Source organism: Trachemys scripta, chromosome 1 (assembly GCF_013100865.1).
Source record: "Trachemys scripta elegans isolate TJP31775 chromosome 1, CAS_Tse_1.0, whole genome shotgun sequence".
Lineage (NCBI taxonomy): Eukaryota > Metazoa > Chordata > Testudines > Emydidae > Trachemys > Trachemys scripta.
In genome coordinates this window covers 126585819-126611059 of record NC_048298.1, presented here as the reverse complement: position 1 = coordinate 126611059, position 25241 = coordinate 126585819, and the positions used below count along the sequence as shown (strand labels likewise).

Below are 25241 nucleotides of genomic sequence, written 5' to 3'. Positions count from 1 at the left end.
GGCATGATACTTTTGCTGTTAAGCAAACACAGCAATTCTTTCCTGGCCTCTGTCACTGAATGCCTCCATGCATTATGCTGTGCCCTATCAGTGCGGGAGGACTGCATGAGCTTGGAAAACGTCATCACGAGTGCGCCTTTTTCGTCTTCTAATCTGCGATAACCTCAGGGACGGAGATGATAGGGGGAGCATAGAAACATTCTGGGGAGATTGCATGGTCATCTGTGCTGCTGAGTTCGCCACACTGGCCAAGCAGGAAATGAAATTCAAAAGTTCCCAGGGCTTTTACTGTGTACCTGGCTAGTGCATCTGAGTTCAAAGTGCTGTCCAGAGCGGTCACAATGGAGCACTCTGGGATAGGTCCTGGAGGCCAATACCATCGAATTGCGTCCACACTACCTCAAATTCGACCTGGCGATGTCGATTTCAGCGCTAATCCCCTCGTCGGGGAGGAGTACAGAAATCGATTAAGAGCCCTTTAAGTCGACAAAAATGGTTTCGTCATTTGGACAGGTGCAGGGTTAAATCGATCTAATGCTGCTAAATTAGACCTAAATTCATAGTGTAGACCGGGGCAGAGAAAGGTAGAGAGACTTGCTCAAGACTAAACAGCAAGTCAGTGACAGAGCCAGAGATATAACCTATGTCTCCTGGGACCTAATCTAATGCCTCACCCACTGGGTCACAAAAGCTCTGTAGTGTAATGCATAATCCCAAGTAGTAGTAGTTAATGTTGCTTATGCAATTTTGGATTTGGTATTGCATTAACACTTTTACATTTAAATTTCCTGTTTCCTTTTTAAAAAAAAGGAGAGAAAAAAAAAAAGAAAAGAGCAAGTTTTGATCCTCAGCTCCTTGGAGCTCTAACTTGCAAAGAAGTTACAATTATTCGGCTTTTTACTTTGTAACTAGAACCATTCAGCTGCCATAGAAAACAATCATCTCTGATTAAGGACACCCAAATCCAGGTGCCCTCGCTGGAGGAGGATGAATTTTCACCCTGCTCTGGATTACTAGAAACATTTGATAAGTGAATCCAAGCTAGAAAGAAGTACTTCACATAGAATCAAGTTTAATGGATTTTGCATTTCCTATACATTTTGTAGCACATCCCGTTAGATATGGAGTTAATGATACAAAAACTTCAGATTTTAAAATACTAATGTAGTAAAATGAAAATTAATTACCTATGCACTCCATTGCATCTGTGAAGACTATTTCCATGCCAAAGTTGTTGCTTTCAAATTTTAGCAGTTTCATCTGAACATGCTCTGTTCAGGTCATAATTAGTAAAGTTTATGGCAGGTAGGAGATTAATTGCATTCATTTGTACAGAGGAATAGAAATCAGGACCTCCTGTCGCCCACTCATGTGTGCACAAGGACATTTTGATGGGGAAAAAGCAACAGAAACAAGAACCTTAGCAGATTCTAAGCGTCTCAAAATATGTAGAAAGTTACTCAAATCAGTCTACAGTGATTCTGCAGACTAGCCACTCCCTTGTGCATCTAAATTAGCTGAGCATTAGTCCCTAGCTCTAAAAATCCCTCCCATACATATTGAAAACAAATTTCCTCTGGTGTAAGGCTAGGCACTGATCTAGAATTCATAGCATTTGCCAAGTCAAATTGCAGCTTTCAATTCTCCAGTGATTTCTGTTCCATAACTTTTCAAAAAAAGTTAGTGTATCTATATCTCTATATATGAACACACACACACACACACACACACACACTTTTATTCCCACTCAAAACCCAACATTCAAAAACAGCTGAACCATTTTTCGCCCTTGACACTTTCAAATAAAATTCACCTTGGTGCAGAGCTGAAAGGAGGGAATGTTTAATGCCAAAAAGGTGAAGGATTGCAAAGTTTTGACAGTCTGAAATATGCGTTTACTAAGCAAACATTTTCAATCTTAACTATAGCAGTTACCAAAACTATATTACTATTTTATGTGCATAGAGGTACTTATTCCTAGATGAAAAACTGTGTTCTACTAGACAGAACCCATTTGACAATGCCACTCCTTTTAGAAGGGAAATATACATTCCAATCTCAAAGGCTACATGTAGATGACAGAAGTTGCAGCAGCTGGAGTACCCATAAGCCATGCAGAACAGCTCCAATAGAGACCTAAACAGATGCACAAGAGTCACTTCCCTCCATTCCCCCAGTTCTGGTGCCTATGCTCTTATGTTGCATCTTTTCTTCTTAACCAGCTGTGGCTGGGGGGCAGAACATTGTGACTGATGTTAAGCTTATTTAACCTTTTGTAGAATCTTTAATTCTGATGAAAAGCCACCCACGTGAAAGGGAAATATTTTTGTAACATGAATGCCTAATTTTGCTGGTACTAGTAGTTGTATTTTTAAATGGCATAGGATCTTAACCTTCTTAGTTTTTGAAGCTCACTTCTCTTTTCTTCCTTTTAAAAATAAGTTCTCTTTTCACATTTTTTAGCATTAGGAACTATTTTTGATAATTGGTGAGTGCTAAAATTACCAACTACTTTCAGGTTTTCAGACCAGTTCTGCTCAAAGAGCAATTACCAAAGGTAACATAATCCATATAATTCCTTCCTTCACTCAGAGTGACAAGTTGGAACCTAGATGAATTTTCTGCACTATTACTCATAAATTGTCTCTCGAGTAAATACAACACCCTTTCTGTATTAAGAGCAAGTCATATCCTTTAAAAATATTTAATTTAACTTCCCATCTGTCACCCAAACTGTTTTTGTTCCTCTAATAAGACATGCAATTCTTACTTATGCCACATATTTATTGTAAAGATGTAGGTGTATACTTTTATTTTGCATCCTTTCAGCCACTATTTAACCTTTCCCTCCCTTCTTTATGGTACACTACTCCATCCATTTTCTATTCTGGACTTTATCCTGTTCCCCTTCCTTCAGAGATATACACATCTATCTAAGATACTTATGTGACCCTCATTACGTTATGTGCCTCAACCTCCAATGCAGTTATCCTCCCAACTGCCCGCCAAGGTAGGAGATAATGTTACCTTCATTTTTCCAGATGAAGGTAATGGAGGCAGAGAGAGACTAAGAGTAAAATTTTCAAATGCACACTAGACACCCACGGCTGGCCCGTGCCAGTCGACTCAGGTTTGTGGGGCTCCTGCTGCAGGGCTCTTTCATGGCGGTGTAGACTTCCGGACTCAGGCTGGAGCCCAGGCCCTGCCAGCGATGGGTTTTTCTTTGCTGTGTAGACGTATCCTGTGTACCACATTTGCAGAAATGACTTAGGCACACCGCATCCTAAACCTCATTGAAATTCAGTGGAACTTAGGAGGTGCTTTTGAAAATCTTATGTGATTTACCCAAGGATTCATAGAAGTCAGTGGTAGAGCAAGGAATTCGATCAGGGCCTTCTAAATCCCAGGCTAGAACAGCACACCAGAGTGCTTAAGCCCATAAATACTCAGAAGGCTTCCCAGAAAAGACTAGATACAAATTGTATTTATAGAGGAAAAGGAGGATATTGGCAGAAGAGGAAACAAAATGTTTGTTGCTGACCCTTTTTGAATATCTATTCACTCTAAATTCCATTCAAGGTTTTTGAAATTTTAAAATTTTATTAATTTTCTAAGGAAAACTTGTTTTGTTGAAGGTCCAGAAAAACTTGGATACCTGCATTCACAATTTCCTACAAAGTAATATTATCATACATTATCTTTGTATATTGACATAAGATCAGAGATGTGCATGGAATGTCAATTTTCACTGTAATGCTTGTAAATTCAGTAGTTTTGTCACAGATTCCTTGTACTGCAAAATGTTGTTTTCTGTTTCCCCTTCATTTTTAAGTGCAACTACAGCGGTTTTGTAATTTTCAACTATCTCAGAGGCAAGCAGCTCTTCCCTGGTTACTTCGGTGGTTTTCTCTGCAGCTCTTATTCGAAGAAGCGTGTCCAAAGCATTCTTCTGAGAGGGGCTGTTTTCCCAGATATACTCCTCCATGTCTGCTTCAGTCTTTTCGTTTTCCCACATTTCAATTTTCTGAAAGAAAATAGACATCACCTTAAAAATGTTAGTACTGAATACTGAAATAACAACCATCAGGAAAAATCTAAACTCTCACCGCTCTCCCACAAAAAATTGTTTAAGACTTTTGTCTTGGATGAAGTTCACTCTAGTGTAGAGTCTATGCAAAAAAAACCCTCAACAGAGCTTAAGTGAAATTTAAGAGGTGAACGGGCTTTGCGTTTGACCTCTGCACAGGGTGAATTTAACTCTGCGATTAAAGTTCAAATGCTATTGTAAATATAAGCCTGGAAATCCATTTCAAATCTGTATCATTTGGCATGATTACAGTAATCTGGAGAGAAAAAGAGCTGGCAGAAGCAATAATTAGTTTTCCAGTTATGTAAAGTTACTGATTACAGTTCAAACTTCAAGAGAGAAAAAAAAAGCCCAAATCCTTCAAAATGTTATTTTAAAATAATGGTCGGAATTCCACTGTCAACACTGGAGTAGCTCTGTATTTACACCATTATTGGAATCTGACCCAAAGTTTGTGAAATGAAAAGAAGTTTTCCCTTCATTAGTTGGAAGTTGGTACACCAGCCATTAGACTATCTGGATCACTAGGACTTACTTTTGGTAGTCTCAGTTTGTGTAGTCAGACTAAGTCAAGTCACCAGATTTTTATCATCATTCCACACCAAATTGGACTCAACCTCAACACCTTTAGGACATATAGTCATGCAATGGATCACAATTCAATTCTCTTAGGTATTTAGACTAAAGAACTTGGTTAATCATCAGAAAATGACACCGCGCCCATCCATATAACTGCCAAGTGGTTTCAGATTGTGTTTTGAAAGAAGTAGTGATGACATGCAGCTTGTCTCTCTAAACTCCTGATAAAAGAAAAAGATGAAATATAGTGTATGATCAAATTCCTTGAGTTGAATGACCATCATACTGGCGAAACATGAAATCATATTTCACTGACTATAGAGTCACACAGACAGGATGCTTAGGTTCTTCCACCACTGGGGTGAAAGATTAGGAGTGGATAAACTAATCCAAAGTGTAAAGGGAGGAGGGGCCTGAAGACTGACATCATCAGGACAAAGAGGTGAAGAATTTCCAATGCTGTTGGATTGGTATTGCCCTTTAGAGCTACAGCCATGAAAGTTACCTTCAGTACTTTTCTAATTTGTCTCACCTCCTATTCACTCAGAGAAGCAGATAAGCTGGAAGACTGACACACCCTCCCCACCCCCCAACCAAAGCCCAGAAGGGAGACTGTGGCAGGCATTTCCATGGCTGTAGCCTCTCTGCGGAGAGAGATCCTGTCACTTATCCTGAGAGGGGAGCAGGAACAGTAGTCAAAACTTGTGTAAGAAGAAGGCACAGGGTGAGTGTGCTGAAAGAATCCATATGCTTCTACAATGGGGGCATTTTTTGCTCTTTCATTCCGTGTTGTCCACAAAGAGACAAAGAGAATCAGCCTGCGGTAGAGCCAGAAGACAAACCAAGGACGTGCTAGGTGGGGGAAAAACATTCAAGTTTAGTGACTGGAGAACCTGCTTCCTTATGAAGGAAGCCACTAGGTCCAAAACAGTGGTTCTCAATGCAGGTCGCTTTTGGCCCAATCAGTGTGAGTGTGTGTGTGTGTATATATATAACAATTGGGTAGGACAGACAATATTACCCCAGAGATTCAAGCTGTAGCAATTGCTAGCTAATATCTTTGTAGCAATACCCCCGGGCTCTGATCTAATCAGGTAAGAAATTAAGTAAGATGGGTTGTTGGTGTGTACTTATATACAGAAGACAGCTCTCCTCAGTGCTAAGAAACTGATTTATTTATGACTTGGGGAAAGAGCACTGCCTACCACGTTATCCCCACTTTCTGCAGCTCACAAATTGATCCATAGAGGACCTTTATCCATGAAATGACAGCTAAATTCTCTTTAGTCAGTGCTGTGATCCTCTCTCATTTCAAGTTTCTTGTTTTCAGCACCATTGCCTGTAAACATTTGGGAGTACTCTACTTGCAAGGAGTACACCAAGTATCCAGAAGTTTTTCTTATACCGTAGCCCCTTATTTTGTTTCACTGCCTGCGCAGGAGATGGCTCAAATGGTGTGCCATGTAAACTGGCATTCTTGTGTATGTAATTACTATAATGTAAACTTCATTTAGGTCACACCATCACATTGTTTTAAATAGGTGAACATCACAACTTGTTATTTTCATTTTGCTAGACACTTATAACATACAACGAAAGACCACAACTGAGAAAAGCAACAACCATTTTGAACCTTTCATTTTTATGTTATGCTTTTGTTGCATTTAATGCTGAGGAAATTACTTCTGAAGAAAGTTATTCCTGTGGAAGTAAGTTAAAACAAGCACTCTCCTAAAACGTTTACATCATATGTCCTTAATGAAATCCCTTAACTGGCAACTTTTCAGTAATCCTCCAGCTTTGCTAGCCATAATTAAGTTGCATTAGCAACAAACAAAAGTAAAACTCAAATCTGGCAAAAGATTTTTTAAGTCTGTTACCTAGTTAACAAAGTAGTTCTATACAAAACACATAATGCTTAATAATGGCTAGTATTATGAAAGCCAACATTTTTTACATTTCCAACATATGGATCCAAGTTATGCCTTTGTGCTTGAGCCTGAATACCCAATTTACAAATGCTTTAAGTGTTGCACCCAGAATACGGTAAATGGAAGCTCTCTTTTTTAAAAATCTACAAATCCAAATGTTGTTAAATCAGAAACAGATTAACATCATGAAAAGTCTCATGTGACTGACATTTAAAGAACTTGGGCACAATGCAAAGCAGAAATAAAAACCTTATTCAGTCATTAAAGAGGGAAAATTTAGTGCTGTAATCTGCACCTGCAGAGCACCAGTAAACAAATAGTCACAATGAAGCGTTCTCTGTATGCATCATGAGATTTCAGCCAATGTTAACACTTAGTTTTATTAATAAAGTGTTACACTTTTTAAAAATACTTATACATTCTTAAAAGTTAGCAAAGTTATCCTGCTTTTCATACCAGCCACTTATTGCACACTGTCTCTCCAGGGCAGTTTGTCCCGTTCAGAAAGAATTTTTTAAAAAAACAACAACAACCTCTCACAGGTATAGGGTTTCTCAAAAGTAAAGGAATGAGTGTTGCACCTGGTCAGTCCTGGACCAAACTCTTGTTATTTGCCAGAATCATGTCCTAGGTTCAACAAAAGATCACTGTGAGGCCTTTGAACACCTTTAAGTTCCAGCAGAGGTAATAAAAACCAATTATGGTCATTACATTTATCTCTTCAGGAAAATTCTTCTCTGTGCACATTAACTGATGGGATTTCAAAGATGAATGTTGATAAACAGATTAACAAGCTTCCCATCTCTCTTGAACAGTGCAATGCAAAGGGATTTTAAATTAGACAAATGAAATTGTGAAGTATTACTAGTTTGTAAGCTTTGCGAACAGGTTGGAGTGTCAAAGTAATTCTTAAAATAAAACAGACTGCTTCTAAGGATGGGGTCTGGGTGTGATTTCAAAATATGTTCCTTTGCTCTGTTACAAGAAGCCAGAATCATTTGCTGAAATGTTGGTGGCCATACTTCAAAATGAAATGTTATCCTAGCATACATAGATCCAGAAGTATATCAAACAGGAAACTGAACAGAAACTAGATTTTTGCAGGCTGATTGTATTAAGTAAATTTAAAGACCTTTCAACCAGAAGATTTACTGCAAGAGTAAAAATAAATGAACCTGGAATTACACTTCCACCTGATAACACATTAGGGTAATCAAACCCATATGTGAACTCACTAATAGGAATGCTACAACAAAACATTGATGTCTCAGTTTAAAGGGTTATAAAGTGTGCCAATGAGACAGTGATGCAAAAACCAAGTACATCAATATGACGTCTTAATTCAGAGTGGTAGATGCCCATTTCTTCTCCAGCAAAATTCAATATTTGAGTGAAGGATGCAGTGAGCGCTTTAACTTTGAATAAAGTTTGACAGTTGGAATATTCAAACTGTGTGTGTTTACCATTTTTCTGGACTCAGTGCTGTATTAGGTTAAAAACCTTACATATATGCTTACTCAATAAGCTGGACTGAAATGGCTCTTTCAAACACACACAGTTTCCAAGAAGCATTAGCCAGACCCACCTAAAGGTACATTCACCTGATAGTGCAACTGGTTCTCCAGTAAACACTTCTAATGAAAGCTATAGAACATTTTTCTTTTAATATAAGTTCAGAAAATGTCTGAAATGGATACTACAAATGAGATTTGGGGGATTTTTGCACTCCCCAGAACAGGTGATGAGACTTTTTAAAAATGCTATAATGAGAACAAAGGTGTGTTACTATGCAAATCTTTTATATCAATTGTGAACCTCCCCAAATAGGGGCTTATAACTGAATTGCTGACAAAGCCTCAATATTAAAAATTGGATTCAAGACAATACCAAAAAGCCTCATTATAAAATGACTCTCTAAACATACAAAAATGAGTGATTTTTAATCACTTAAGATGACATTTAAATCACATTTTTCTTGGCTTTTCTTTCAGTTTAGCAAATTGGCAGCTGCAGTAATACTCAGGATTAAGGTTGCCAAATCTTCTGATGTGTCTTTTTAGAAAAGTTAAATAGTTAAACTATTTTAAAACTCATTGTAAGTGGCACATAGAAAAATTAAAGGCAATTAGAAATACTTATGAACTCACGTTAGTCAATTTTCCTGTCAACAGCCTGAATAGTTAACACATTAATCAGAGATTTAATGCTGTTCAACAAAAAAGCAAGTATTTTTAGTAGTTTTTTTACAAACCTGAAAATGGAAGTTTAACCTGAAGATACCCTAGAATGAGTAAACCTGTCTCTTTCTACTATGCTGAAATAGAATGCATTTTAGCTACTTCATGGACCTGTCTCACAAATTTACAAGTAGTAATAAAGAGCAATGATTTGGAACATACTAACTCAGTTGAGCACCTCTAAAAACTGTCAAAACTATTTATATACCCATCGCTGTGCATATACTATATCCTTGAACTGCACTTACAAATTCTTAGCTAACAACTTGAAAGATAAGTATACGTGTAAAAACACTTAATGGGCAAAATATACTTAAAAACATCTGTCTGATATAATTCACTACGTTAACTGTAAATGCTGCTATAGGGAACTTACTCTTATGTAGCCTGGAAGGTGAGCTTCAAAGCAAAATATATTTATAACACAGAAATCTTGCTTTAAGTTTTAAAATCAAAGCATACCTGTCAAATGTCACATCTGAAACACATTTGTCCCAATGTCACTTTTACCCATGTCAACTCAAATGTCACTACATAGAATCAGGGATACAAACAATGAGTGAAGTTTCCCCTTCAGCTCCCTCTCCTCCCAGGTGCTAGAGATCACTCAAGAGAGTCTGAACAAAAGGCTTCCACCCATCACTCTCTTTGTGTCTCTCTGAAGAACAGTGGGAACGAATAAGTGGATAGGACTGCTGTGTCCTGGTCTTGCCCCCAGGAAGTAGTCATGGTATGAGGGAGAGAGCACCACAGGAGTTATAAAGAAATTCAGTGGGGAAGTGTGGAGATGGGAGACAGGATCATTGCAGGAAGAGGGCAAATTAAAAGCAGAAAAAAAGTATGAGCCAGTGGTACCAAAGAGACAAGGATTAAGAAAAAACAGGTATCTATCTCAGAACAATAATGCAGGTTGTAAAGGAGGAAGGATGATCTTATAACTAATGACAACTCCTGGGTTCCATGTCCAGTGCAGCTACTGACTTATACACTATTACCTCTATCCCTCAATTTGGCCATCTGTACAATACTGATCTTGGGATGGAAGTACCTGTACTTTTTTGTATCTTTTGGTTGTGTAAAGATTATCTGAAAGGTTTAAGTCCAAACAAAGGTTTTCAGAAAGCAAAGATCTTATGGAGACTAGAGAACGAGTGAGATAATGACATCAAAAAACTAAAAGCTAATATGAGAGGAAAAGGAATATTTTAAGGAGGCTTTAAAACTTTGGATTTTTTGTTCAATACCTATACCTGATAAACACTTAGATGAAAGACTGGGGAGGTTGATCTTCAGAGACATCCTTTCTCCCAACGTAAGATTCTGCACCATATATTTGAGAGCCTTTCCCTCCCCAAAATTCTCCAGCAAATCCAGAAAAGATAAGATTTGACATTGAAGATATTTCTAAGGGAATGGTAAGTCAAATGGAGCATTATTTTTTTTTTTAATTTAGAATATTTTAGACCACCTTTAACTTAGTTTCTGTTTTTGCTTGAAGTTCTCTTTTAGAAGAGACATGCCGACATGGTATTCCACTGAAACACATGGAAACAATGCATGATTTGGCATGTACAGGGATTCACCCCAAAAGAAGCTGTGTGTTCACTAGTAAGAGGTGTGTCCTTGAGTTCACTAGTATTTTACCTTGTGTTAAGACAAGGCAGTGCGCAATTTTCAAACAAATTAGCATGTCAGCTAGTTTAACTCGACCAGCTAATTTGTATGAAAACTACAAATTCCCTTGTCTTCACTATGATTTTACAAGTTAGTGAACTCAAGATATGAACACACCTTTCCTCCTAGTACAGCCTTTGAGATAAGCGCTTGAACCCCAGCCTGCATAGTTTCACAGTACAGCCCCACAAAGACACCCAGTCAAATGATTTGTTGTATGTAGGCTTGCTTAGGTTATTTCAAATCCCTTCCCCCCTCCCACTTCCGGGCAACTACTAAATAGAACTCCAATGTGTGACGCTGGCAGACCAGGAGCCAGCTCATGCCAAGGCCTCTCTGAACACTGACAAATGCAGAGTTGGAAACCGGTCTGGCTTATCTGTGGGTTAGTATAGTTAAAATATACATTAGTGTTATAAGAATGTGCTTAGTGTTTAGACTTTATGGAATGCTTGTAGGATGTGCATGTATTAATCCTACATATAATATGTATCCAATGGTATAAAGTTATATTGAGTGTTTGCATTGTCAACCTCTGTAATTGTGTAACTCACCAAAGAGGAAAAGAAGCTTTAATTAGGATAAAGTGCTCATCCTGCACACTGGATGGCCCACTGAAGGCAAATGAGGCATTGTGTAGCATCAAAGGACAGAGACTTTGTTGATAGCATTCCTAACTCCGTCAAGGAAAAGGGAAACCTGTATACGAACTCATCCCATTGCCTCGGAATCTGGGGTGAAGGGACTAAAAAAATCCCTGACAAGGAGAAACTCGGTCTCTGGACTCTGAGGGGTAAAGTTTCCTAAACATAAGCAAGAATCCCCTGTGCTGCTTGGCATGGGTCATCCCTAAAGTACATACAAAGCTGATTATAGAAGCTTACATTACCTTTATAAATCTACGACTAACTCATTTGTGTGTATATGTTTTCTGTTTTAACATTGTAAATAACTTATTTTCTTCTCTTAGTTAAAATCTTTAGTTAGTTCATTATAGGATTGGCTACAGGTGTTGTCTTTGGTTTGAGATCTGAGTACAACTGACCTGGGGTAAGTGACTGGTCCTTTCGGACCGTGAGTAACCTGAATATTGTGATTTTTGGGGTAAAGTGACCCTCTATCACATAGTCCAGCTTGCCTGGCTGGCAAAACAGACTGGAATATCTCAGGGGACTGTCTGGGACTCCATGGTAAGACTGTTACAGTGCTTTAGGAGTTCATGCTTGTTACTGGGTTGGGGAAATCTAATTATAGAACATACAACCAGTTTGGGGTTTCCACCCTGCTTTTTGACAATCTGCCCTGAGGCTGGCACTCACAGTTCTGAGTCACTCCAGAACAATGCCATATTGTTTCCCATTTAAACATAGAAAGTTTGGAACTTTCCATTAATTGGAATCACTATTCTCACTTGCATCAGTAACACCAGGAATAAAATTGTAATATGTGAAAAGCACTTAATGAAAGCCTCTAAAGAGCAGCTCTGGACTAAAGGGGAAATGCATCAGAATCTGCACGTGTGATTAAGTTTAGTTATTCTTATCTAACTTATTCTCTCGCTATTCCAAATAAAGTAAAAGGCTAATTTTAATAGTTATCCTAGAGTGGGATAGCTATCCAATCTATCCCATTGGCCGGGAACGGCAAACTACTGCCACTGGGAGCTGTGGGCGGGCGGCCAAGCCTGCAGACGGTCAATGTAAACAAACTGTCTCGTGGCCCGCCAGCGAATTACTCTTACGGGCCGCAGATTGCCCACCAATGATCTAGACTGAGATCACCAAATTCTCTTCACTTTTGATTTTAAGGATTTGACTTCAGGTTTCCAGGATGGATGGATTACTAATTCCAGATCCCTGTATACTACTTAGCCCCTTGCTTTATATACATACAGAACTACTTTTTAAAATTTATTTTAATGACTGGAATACTGTTTGCAAATTAAATTGTTAATTAACAGGTGGACAATAAAAAAACAAGTATAATGCATCATAATTAAGGCTAGGTTTATGTCACGGAAGTCATGGAATCGGAGTTCCAGAGACTTCCGTGACATTCTGTGCTTCAGCCCAGGGGCCCTGGCAGGGTTCCAGCAACAGGCAAGAGAAGTGAGAGGTGACAGATTCCTGAGGGCGCCCTCCTCAGGGCTCCAGCAATGGGCGACAGCCTCATGCGAGGGAAGGGGGGCAGAGGAGGGGGGAAGAAGTAGGATGCTTCAGGAGAGTGGCTGGGGGTGTCCCCTTTTCTCTTTGTGAAATATGGTCCCCTGCAGTTCCCAGCTTCCGTGGGAGAGGGCCCCCTCCCTGCAGCTTCCAGCTGCCATGGGCGAAGGGGGAACCCCACAGCTCCCAGCCACCCCAGTGGCGGGGGAAACCATGTAGCTGCAGCAGCAAAAGTCAGACAGGTCACAGCACAGAATTTTTGTTTATTGCCTGTGACCTGTCTGACTTTTACTAAAAATAACCATGACAGAATCTTAGCCTTAATTATAAGACATTCAGCAGTCAAAATTAAATATTTTAGTTGTAATGTATACAGTGCACCAGTAAATATACTGTAGCATATTTGGTAAAAAGTAATATCTTAGAAAGTATAAATTACTATATACCAATGTGTTTGAGTAGTATAGGGAGGGAGCCTTTATTACATTGATTATAAAGAACAGATTAGCAATTTTCTAGTGTATTCTTACAAAGTACCAAAAAGAGGAGTAGGTGCACAATACACATTGTTCAGGAAAAATGTTGCAAACATGCAGGTTTAACTTCCAAACCTTTCAATTACTGCTACAATTGAGGAATTGCAAGGAAAAGCTCCAGCAACTGGTATTCACTTGGTCTCCAATAATTTTCACTTTAAAGTTTAACTAGGGATTGAACTACATACAGTTTTTGGACCAATTCAACGAGATTGGTTTAAGAACCAATTTAGGTAAATCAATCCAATCTCCTAACATGGACATATATAATTTAAAAGTGTTTTTAGCTTTGCCAATGCAAGAGGAGACACTCACTCAGCGCAGCTTAGAGGCAACACAGGAAGTTTTTCTTATGTCCAAACTGTAAGGTTAGTTAAGCACTTAAATTACTTCGGGAGATTGTGGAATCTCAGTCACTGTCAGTTTTTAAGAACAGGTTAGCCAAACACCTGTCAGGGATGGTCTAGATAAATTTAGTCCTGCCTCAGTGCAGGAGACTGGACAGTCCTACCTTTCTATGATTCCAATCTTTTTTGTTGCATTTTACTGACTTTTTTTAAGTTTCTGCTACATAGAAGAGGCAGGGAGGAGCTCAGAAATGAGCACAGTATTTTAAGAGACAAGGTGTAATATCTTTTATTGGACCAACTTCTGTTGGTGAGAGAGACACTTAGTGGGGGCACTAAACTACAGGGGTGTTAATACGCCACTTCACCTTGAATGATTCCTCAGAGTATGTGCTAACTACTTATGCCATTCGATTTTTAGCTGTGACATTTAGTACCTTTTCCAGACCTGACAAAGTCCTCTGTATAACTTGAAAGCTTGTCTCTCTCATCAACAGCAGTCAGTCCAATAAAATATTATCTCGCCCACCTTGTCTCTCTAATATCCCAGGACCAACAGGGCTACACCACCGCTGCATACTAAACAAGTCAATTAATTTTTCCAGTTCACTGTTCCTCCTCTTTTCCAGATCATTAATATTAAGCAGAGATCCTTACAACATTACTTATTAACCTCCATCCATCTTGAAAATTGATTTTTTATTTCTGCTTTGTTTCCTTCGTTTCCAACCCACAACAGAAGTTTAAATCTCAATGATTATTCCTACATAAATATGAGAGATCGGTTTATGCCTCCTTTAACCACTTGATGGCAGCAAACTACCATTCTTTTGACACTAATACAAAGTTTTTCTTAGTGCTATTATACTTGCATCCATCCAAAATTAATATAAGGACCGCTACACGCCTATTATAATTACTGCTTTGTGTACCGCTATCAACAGTAAAACAGAAAGACACTTCATTAAAGTTCTCTCAATGCTGCCCTTTTTGTTTGGCAATGTAGACTATGTCCACCACAGGCCCTTTCCTGGGAACAATCTCCAAAGCCAAGACACAAAACACAAGGAACGGAGTCTAGACCATCCAAACTGGGAACAGAACAAGACTTTAGTAAACTTTCTCCCCACCAACCCAAACATTACAGCATCAAATAGAGAGTACAGTAGAACAAAGCATAGGGTCATTCAGGCATTGGTTAGAAAATTGCAGTTCATATGAACAGCAAACTGGCTATTCAGACAGCTACTACATGGTGTGTAAAAACTAATAATGTGCAAGTGTTAACTTAATTACTGATTAAGATGAAAAAGCTGCAAAATATAAAATGTTAAACATTACTATATATTTTCAAAATATTGTAATCAATGTTTTAAAGTTTGTATGTTGGAAATTGTCACCAAAATGTCATCACTTCTGGGGACAAAACATGAAAGCCTGCCTTCCTCAAACTCCTGTGCATAGGCTTATATGGCAGAAAGTTTGCTATGGAAAGGTAAAGTGTAGCGCATCTACCTTTAAATCTCACCACAATGTATGACCATCAGCATAACAACGATATCAAAGCTAACCAATTAAGATAACCTCAGATTTTCCAAGGTCATTGATGCAATGAAGAAGTTCACTGTCTCCTGGTTTTTGTTTGTTCTGTAAGCAGCACTGTAGAGCCCATCAAGGCTGTTTGGGGGAATCTTACTTGTGCATTATACTGTGTGGGAATGAATGCCAGAAACAGGGAAATCATCCTAGTTCTCCCTTCAAAATGGTTGTGGAAACTTAATCTTCACACTTTGCCCCATACTTACAGATCTCCCAGGGAAACATACACTTTGGTAAACTTGGGGCCTGATCCTGGAAAAAGTACTGAGTGTTCTCAACTTCCATAGGAATTTGCAAGATCAAACCATTTGTGGGAACAGCATGTGGGAAGACACTTTCAACTATGCCTGCGTAGTGGCTTCAAGTAAAACCATAAAATGTTAGAAGTGTTTCCACATCTTCTTTGGGTACCTCACCTGTTCACATGGCTCCAACTACCCACCTTTACACAGGTGACTCACAAATCTACTTCTCCCACTTCTGACTTGTCTCCATGTGTATAATTCCTCATCTCAGCCTGTCTCTCCAGCCCCTCTTTCTAAATAACACAGCAGAATGTGAATCCCTGATCTTTCCTCTCAAGGTCTCATCTTCACCCCATTCTCAGTCACTGTTGAAACCACAACAATCATCTTGTCATTCATTCAGGCTCATAATCTAGGTGGTAGTCAGACTTCTTCCTCTCCCTTGCCCCTCACATCCAGTCACAGTTTCTCCCTCCATAGCATTTCCAAAATCTGACCTTCACACACTCTCCAGTGTTAAAAGACTACCTATCTATTCCATTATTTCTCATCTGGAGTATTGCAGCCTCACATTGCCTATCTACTGTTCATTCAAAAAAGTAGCTACTAAGATAATTTTCCTTTCACATTATTTTGACCACATCAATAACACACACTGAATTTCTCCACTGGCTTCACTGCATCAAATGGAGTCTTCTTGTGCTCACTCTTCAAGCGCTTCCCAATTCTGACTCTTCCTGTCCATCTCAATAGATCAACCCCACTTCACTCCGCTAATGCTAGTCTCATCTGCTCCCACAATTTACTCCATGCCTTCAAATGCTGCCTGTTATACACAGAACACACTCACTGAATTAATGCACACAAACATTCCTACCTCCAAAGATCGACACCGAGCCAGTCAATCAGGAATAGCTGATATTTGTTTCCAATTAGACAAAAATGAGTCCTGTAAACACACACACACACACACACACACACACACACTTCATATTAAGCAATACCTTATCTATGCAACTGTTACTTTATTGGTTACTTCCTGCCCTCTCCTTTCCTTCCCATTTAGTTTGTCACTGAGTTGTTGCACATATAGACTGTGAACACACCAGAACAGCAACTGTCACTGGCTATTTTTACGTATCCAGCACAATGGAGACCCAATTCTGATTGGACCCTTCAAGTGCTACTGCAATATCTATAAAATCAGAGTTCCACTACTAGAGGACCTAGTCCTTGGACTGAAGCCTCAGTTAGAAAGGAAGAAATGCTCCTCGAGACCAAACTTGGACCTGGAAGGCAATCTTTGGGGAAAAAAGTACATGAGTTTTCTGCAAAGAGTGATGCACAAGGGATTTTTTCCAAAAACCAACCAACCCAGAGTTAACTATGTATGTGTTACTTAGGAACAAAGTTATATTAGCACTTTACTACTCCTGCATCACTTTATACAGATCGATAGCATGCAATTTACCAAGCATTGGACAATTCACATAGAAATTGGCACCTCCCACCTCTGAGAAAAGGTTTAATTAGGAGATACTATAGTGAGACCTCATATTACTAATATGTAATTATTTTGACAAATTACTTCCTAATACTAGTACATATGCTGTGGCGCATCAAACAATTAAAGCCAAGTTACACTTAAAACATAACTACACTTTCTGACCTATATACAGCCCTTGGTTTTCATAGTCTGTTTGTTCCCATACGTGCTAATTTGCAAGTTTCAGTAATTCACAACAGTTCTTCCACTCATTAGTACAAATTAGAGGATCTACAATAACTAAAACAGCAAGCACTGCACTGGGTCTTTAGGTCTTGCATCACAACCTGCAACAAAAGCAGTAACAGTCAACACGGAAAGGAAAGACTGGCCTCATTTTCTTATTGCATTCCACCAACCACTCATGCAAGCATGCAATGTGGCACCACTCTGTTGGCAAGGTGACCAAATATCGAGATTACTTTTGTCTAACGTTACTGTCTATAGTTAGGATTAATCCCCCCCGCAATATTTAAAGTTCACGCAGATTAAAATAGATCACAGCCTGTTTGCTTTTGGTTAACAAAATGCATCGAAACTATCTTTCAGCAGGTCTATTAAAAGGGATTACCACAGATCATGGAAAAAAATCAAATATGTCACAGTAGACCATAAATTTTTCATGGAAATCAAAGACAATTACAACTGATTGATGAGTTCATCAAATATTAACATGGAAGTTGAAAGGTAATAAAAGGGCAAGAGACTTGTGCGTATTCAATACACAGCAAGCACTCACATGGCAATATCGTATGGCCTGGACTTCTAACGCTAAGTAATGCTAGAGCAAAGGACAGATGTGTTGTTCGCCTGGAATTCATAAAAAAGGAACAGTGTTTAGCCTCTGTTGTCACTGTTCTACTACTGGAAACTGATCTGTCATCCGAGTTTGAGATTTATGTTACTGGTAAAAAGAAAATACCTATGTTGGTAGCATACCACTGAAAAGTAAAAGCTTATTTATAAAACTTATTCTTTAAAATATAAATTCATAAGCCAAATTTAATAGCATGTTGTCTATAATTACATCATACGCGTCCTTCAAGGTAGTCTCTGATCAAATGAAAATACCTCATTGAATGAGGTTATTACATAATTAAGTAACTATGACGACTGAAGGCAGAAATATTAGACTTTGAAAGAATGTTGATTATGGGAACTTAAATACTACTGGAAAGTCAACTAAAAATAGTATTATGAAGGGAAACTAAGGGTCTTCTCATACAAAGGCAAGACTAAAAATACAATCCAATTTAACTGCACTCTGACTATGGACAGATCTTCACTACCTGCTGGATTGGTGGGTAGAGACTGATCTATCAGGGATCGATTTATCGCATCTCATCTAGACACGGATAAATCGATCCCCAAACCTGCTCCCCGTCAATCTGGAACTCCAGCTCGCGAGAGGCCGAAGCGGAGTCGACGGGGGAGCGGCAGCGGTTGACTTGCCACCATCTTCACGGCCAGGTAAGTCGACCTAAGATACGCTGACTTCAGCTATGCTATTCGCGTAGCTGAAGTTGCGTATCTTAGGTTGAACCCCCCGCAGCGTAGACCAGGGCTCAGTACTGCAAGGTTCACAGAGAAGTATATAAAAGCTGGGTAACAAATGCAGTGACACCAAGGCACAACTAAGATTGAGAGATTGTGGGAAGGAAGTACCCAACTTATTTTCAGTCTAATATAATTAGTCAGATAGTTAATGTTAACTGAATGTACTATTTTTTTAATCATTATTTTGAGAACTACCAGTCTGCTACATTTTACAGACTCTGAAAAAAATACTGGTTTCAGAGTAGCAGCCGTGTTAGTCTGTATCCGCAAAAAGAACAGGAGTACTTGTGGCACCTTAGAGACTAACAAATTTATTAGAGCATAAGCTTTCGGGGACTACAGCCCACTTCTACTATGCTCTAATAAATTTGTTAGTCTCTAAGGTGCCACAAGTACTCCTGTTCTTTTTGAAAAAATACTGTACTTGTAAACATACCTGCTCACATACTGTGCGAAAACATGCATGCTGTACAAATGCCAAATGTAGTGGCAGTGGCGGCCAAATGTCATATTTGTCAGTTACTTCCCTGAAACAAATAGAAGCTATCCAAAATGCAAGTATTGGTTTCAACGTTCTTTTTTATGGCACGTATGTTATGCTGCTTTTATCATTCTATATAATGTAATAGATTCCTTTAAAAAAATGCATTTTAATATTTGTAATCAATAGGAATGACTAGAAGTCATGGGCGAAATGGATATACTGAGTATTAACAGGCCAGCTGAGGGATACATTTTGATAGAGAAAAGAGTATGGATTAAAAGGTTGTCTTATGTCCATTTGATGACTTATACGAAACAGTTTTTCATTCTAATTCCTAATGTACAAGTGTTCTTGATAACACACCTCAACTGATGCTTCCACTGATAGCCTCAGCAATTGGGCAGTGGGTGGGAGGGGCCAACCAAAAAAAAAAAAAAAAAAGAGACCCCCCGAACTGGAATAAATGCAAAATTATTCTCCCTCTACCCACCACAGTAGAATATTTCACTCATCACAAGGTCACTACTTTTGTGAAACTTACTAGGCACAGACCTGTTTTTAATTAAGTTGTACACATTAAAAAAATTTGTTTTGAATATAAAATATTCCCCAAAGGGAAAAATAACGTATTTTAAGACAAGTAAGATTCAAATAATCTGTGACATCTTTAAAATAACTTCATTAATTGCTTAAAAACAAACTTGATTTTACATCTTGAATATTTAACTAATTAACTTGTATTTTTTAAACACAAGTCTGTCAAATTATTTTGTTTCCTGCTTCTCTGTATTTTGCTTTGGGTTAAGATAATCAGGTATTATAAAACCACATTTAAAAAAACCCAAACGTTTTACACTGATTTCTTATCTAATTTTCAGTGTGTGCATTTAATAGCCAGTTGAAATCTTATGGAAAGCTGTTTCATTTCCGTTTAGCTTTTTAATATTGCATCAGGATAAATGCAATCAAAATTATTCCTAATTCCTGTCAGAAGAAAGGAATTTATTTCTAAGACCTCCTGTGAGATATTATTTATTGTGGGCATATGAAGTCAGGTAAACAATAAAATTGTGGCATCCTGGAAAGGTATTAGAAGTGCTTTCTGTGGTTCACGTTGGACAGAACAGGGCTGTTATGCTTTTTGTAAATATTCCAAGCATGCTGAAGCTGCAGAATGATTCCACCCACCACACAAGTCAGGATTTTTAACTAAATGTGGTCCTAGGTGAAGCGTTCTCTTTTCTGAATTAAAAGCACTGTTTATTTTGCTAGATACATTCATTTGCTTACCCACGATTCATGGTACAAAACTGTGAGGAGGTAGATTCCATAGTCATAGTTCTGTCTCCTTAACGGACACCTGAAATTTAAAAACAAAGGATGCATTTTGAAATAGTCGCTATTCCGTTTTTGGAAATTTAGAATACATAGTTAAGATTTGTTTGTTTAATCTGTGTCCCCAGACTCTGGGAAGATTTCGTATCACTTCAGTTCCTAGTCAATTGCTCATTGTACATTTCTGAATTAAATTTGATTTATACAGATTTTCAGGCTTTTAGTGTGATGTCAAGGAAATATTTCCCTCAGTGACTATTCTGCATCTGCTCATTGGGAGAAAAATTATGACAATAAACTAGAACCGATGGGGCACATATTCAGCAACCATTCAAGTCTCTGCACACTCTTGGCCAGAGCTAGTCTTCAATGAAATTCTGCTTTCAGTGAGTACAGGTAAGTGTAGACTGCATGAGATTCTGGTACTGAGAAAAGTATATTATTCAGTTAGTGAGTGAAGAAAAAACTAATAAAACTTTAAATAAAACATTAGCTTCTAATGTAAGAAAACTTAGATCAACCTAATACCAAAGTTAGAGAAAGATGCTCCCAAGTGTAAGTAGCCAGAAAGGGAAGGATACTGCACAGACTATGGTGTGCACTTTTTTGCCTCATGCCCAAGTGCTTTACGTATGCATCAGGCACAAACAGGTTGTGGATTTCAGAACACAAGTAATGCACCTTGAAACCAGAGGTGCTGATCTGGAGGTCCAGAGGGAGACTGAATTACTTCCAGAAATAACATAAGGACACTAGGACAGGCTGTCACAATCCTTTAATTGAGGAAGCTGGTGTTAAACACACCGTACCTTCAATTCTCCTTCTCATTCACACCAACTCCCCCAATGTATCTGTGGGCTTCTTTCCAGGCTGACAGGTGGGGTGCTCATCATCAGTTTCTCCCTTCTCTACTGATTTACTAGAGGGTGCAGGAAGGAGAGTCATTCTGTATTAAGTGATCTCCTGGGGTCAGGTAGGGCCAGTACAGCACCTTTTCTGCTCCAAGCTCTCAGGTAGTCCCACAGTCCAGCAAAGTAGGCAGTGCAGCAACCAGTGACTCTTTCCCCTCTCCCTCCATAAGGCAGGAGGTGGTGTCAGCAGGGGAGGTAGTACCCCTCCTACTCTATTTTTCCAGCGTTGAACCCAACTCTACCTAGAAGTTACCGCCAACCTCTATAAAAGTTTGAATGGAAAGGGAAATACAAATGGTATCCATAAAAATCTTAATTCCTAAAAATGTAAAACGTACTAATAAGTTTACACTACCAGCCTCTGGATCAGGAACGATATTGCATGTGCAATATTGAGAGAGAGCCTAGAGACAACTAAAATTTAATAAACTAGTAATAATGCTTGTTTTAAGTACCCATTTACAGAAAGTGTACCAATGTCATATCAGGACAAGGTTTAGAGAAGCCATTTCTCAATGTCTTAAAATGACAGCTTTTTTTGGAAAAGCTACTTCTATGGCATACATGAGTAACAATGCCACATTTAGTCCGAAGTAAAACACAGGAGCTGAGCAGTAAGTAATTATAGTTGACCCACTAAGTAACAGTGGGAGTAGATTTATAATAGCAGGCTACCTGAAAAGACCCTAAACTAAAAAGTGAGGAAGTTAAAATCCTTTCATTCAGCAAGGGAATTACTTAAGCATTTCCTATAAGAATCACAGAAGGTATGTATAGGGGTGCATGCCCTCCTAAGTCCCCTAAAAAAAGAAACAGGAAAGAAAAAAACCCAAATCACACTACGATTAAATGGCAAAGGACAAGAGAGTATTTGAGCCAAACAAGTATCCTTCAAAAATTGAAATCCAGCTAAAGTGAAGCCAATAAAAAGGAACCAACTATGGCAGGAAAAAATGTAAGATGGGCAAGAGGGAATTTTGGAAGAAAATAACTAAAGGAAAAAAAAGAGGCAAGAAGTTTTGTAAGTATTAGAAACAGGATGCCTACAAGAGAATCATGGGGATACCAGGGAGCAAGGGGACTAATTGATGACAAAGGGATTTCAGAGAAACGAAAATTTCTTCATTACAAAGGATACTGTGGTCAACCTGTTCTTGTCAGGTAACAAAGATGAGGCTTTGTCAGAGACTAAGTGTGGAGTATGTCTTCACAGTTAATGCAGGTGATTGGCAACCGGGTCTGGGCACAAGGATCCCCACAGTGAAAGTCCTACTTGCATTACTGTGTTTTCTGTTTCCGCACTCACCCACGATTCTGTGTGCTAAGCCAACCTAGGATTCTTTCCCTGTCAACTGCAGAAGAACTTGTCTGTTCTTTGGGGGAACTGCGGGACAGACACTGAGGACTATCAGCACTCGATTGACTGCCTCACTTCAAAAGAAGACTGGTGACAATGACCCGAGTTAAACTGGAGCCTGGGCTCTAATCTTTACCCACAACTGGTTAAGCTAGCCTGGGCTTAAAGTACCTGCAAAGCCAGGTCAGAGGTTTTTAAACCAGGGCAGGATTTCTTCTGTCAGGATGGTTGTGGAACACAATCTTTTTGTGCATCTGGAGTCATGTCTGCTAATTGTTGCGGCTTTTAATTTCCAGTAACCTTGTAGAGCAGACAGAATTAAGATTGAGGGTGTTGGTTTCTATGCCTTCTGCATTAACAGAACAGTTCATCAAGTTAAAGCAGCAAGACTTGTGCAAATTCATTAAAAGCCACACGGTTACACAGGTGTAATTGACTCATCTGTCCCACAGAAACTTATTATTGGTGATGCTCAACACAGGGACAACTCCTTTTGACTTACAGAACCAGATACTTGGACAGCCAAAGCATGAAAAACGTCACGATCACACCACGTTAGCAATGGTCACAAAGGTAAAGTCTACAATCTACCGTTTAAACTAGCTTAAATTGGATTTAAACACTTGCCAACCGTTGTCCCTACTCCGCAACACTGAATCTAACTTCTCACTATTTAAAGAGTGAATATTTCTTCAATGAACATAAACCTTGTTTACATTACTACTTTCATAATAGCTGCAGAAGCCTTCCATCCCTCTATTTGTGCCCGGGGCTTGCTTTTAGTTTAGTGTAATTAAAAAATATCCAGCCTCCAAATGGGAATTAGGCCAAACCACTCTATCACCAAATGAAGCCTGCCTCTATCACCACCTAAGCAGCTTTGAGAACATATAAAAACTTGCTTCACAGGATCTTTAACTGGGGATTTTTGAGGTAACAGTTTGACTCTTAGTTATTTCTTAAAAATAAGATTGGGCACGAAGAGAACCGCACTGAAGGCAAAACTAAGCATCAGGAAAACAACCTAAACTTTAAAAAAAGCAACATTAAACTAATATAAGTCTTGTGATATCCCAACATAACAGATTTCTCTCCCTCCTCAAAAACAAATCAGCAAAGAGTATTGTTTTCCATTCCTGCACTTGGAGGTTCTTTACAGCCCCCTGGTGGAAGAAGTTTTCATAAAACAAATAACCCTAATAGAAATGCTTCAATCAAATAATAAGCTACAATCACTAAACCTTAAAGGACATAATAGTTACACAAAATAACCTAGAAAGTATGAGCCAAAGAATGTACTAACAACAGTGCTGATAATAAAATGGGAAATAAAATTAGGAATCAGTGTTGTCACCACATAGAAATATTTGGACGACAACCCTCACAATGTTTGGACAAAGTCTGGGATATATAAAATACTTCAGTTACTGGTTTATGTATTTAACTAGTGTTCCAAATGAATTACACAAAATGCAGGTGTCCATGATTAATTCTAAATTTATCATAATTTGCTTCATATTTCTGAACACAGCTAAGTTGTACTTTTACTTTCAATTAACTCGAGACTGACAAAGAAGGGTTTTGAAATTCAGTTTAATTACAGGTTGTAGCAGAAAGGCTCAAGAAATATTAAAAGCTTTTTTATTCCTTAAGCAAAACTAAATACTTATGCTATGTACTTTGCTGAGGCCATGACATTTGTCTGAAGCTTTTCTGAACACCGCAAGCCATTTGGAAAGGATATTTAAGTAATTTTTAATTTGAAGCTGCCAGATTATTGGAAAAATAAATTAAATTACTTCTGCAGGTGAAATCAGATGTATCATTATTTACTATTATTTACAATTCTGATGAGAACTTCCCAAAGGCTAGTATCTAAAATTCATAATTGATAACCATGATTAGAGAGCTTAGTGTCAGCATCCAAGCTAGTAAATTGTTGTTGACACACTGAAACGCTATGTATGTTATAACTGAATACTGAACAAGTTGCATCATTGTTAATCAGTGAAAAAGTTACTTATCTGTACTGTAACTGTTCTTTAAGATGTGGGTGCAGACGTGTTCCATTCAGGTGTGCACACGGCCCAGTGCACCAAAGTCAGAGAACACTGCGTAGCAGTACCTGTACAGGTGGCACTCATAACCACTGACCTTTTAGGCCCTCCCCAAGCTATTTAAGGGCAACACAACCCTGACCTCTCAGTTCTCCTTCATACCAAACATCAATAATTGAGACTTCAATGGAGAGGGGATGAAGGGTTGGTTGTGAAATAAACATCTGCATCCACATCTTGACGAATAATGTGACAGGACAGGTAAATAACCATCTTTTCTTCGAGTGATTGCAGACGTGCATTCCACTCAGGTGACTCAAAAGCAGTATCAGGAGGAGATGGGGCTTGAGTCTACTTTAAAGAGCAACTGCAAGAATGCCTTCCCAAAATTCAAATCTGATTTGGTCACAGATGTGATAGCATAATGTTTGGTAGAAGTAGGTATGGAAGACCAAGTAGCAATCCTGCAAACATTAGTAAAGAAACATCACAGAGAAATGCAATCTTGACCAAGCTGCTGTGATGAGAATCAATCTTATGATCCAGCTTCATCCCAGGAATGACTGGGATCAGGGGAAAGCATACATCAGGACTGAT

General features: G+C 38.6%; 1 protein-coding gene across 1 annotated transcript in view; it reads right to left on the bottom strand.

The window, feature by feature from the left end:
* Positions 1-1826: 1826 nt before the first annotated feature.
* The window catches only part of MRPS35 (mitochondrial ribosomal protein S35), a gene marked incomplete at its 5' end in the record, with an annotated part of 51880 nt that continues 28465 nt past the window's right edge, over positions 1827-25241 (bottom strand). The window contains 2 exons of the mRNA XM_034759842.1: positions 1827-4024; positions 20275-20344. Of these exons, the coding sequence (XP_034615733.1) occupies positions 3746-4024; positions 20275-20344 (349 nt within the window). The remainder of the gene's footprint in view (positions 4025-20274; positions 20345-25241) is intronic.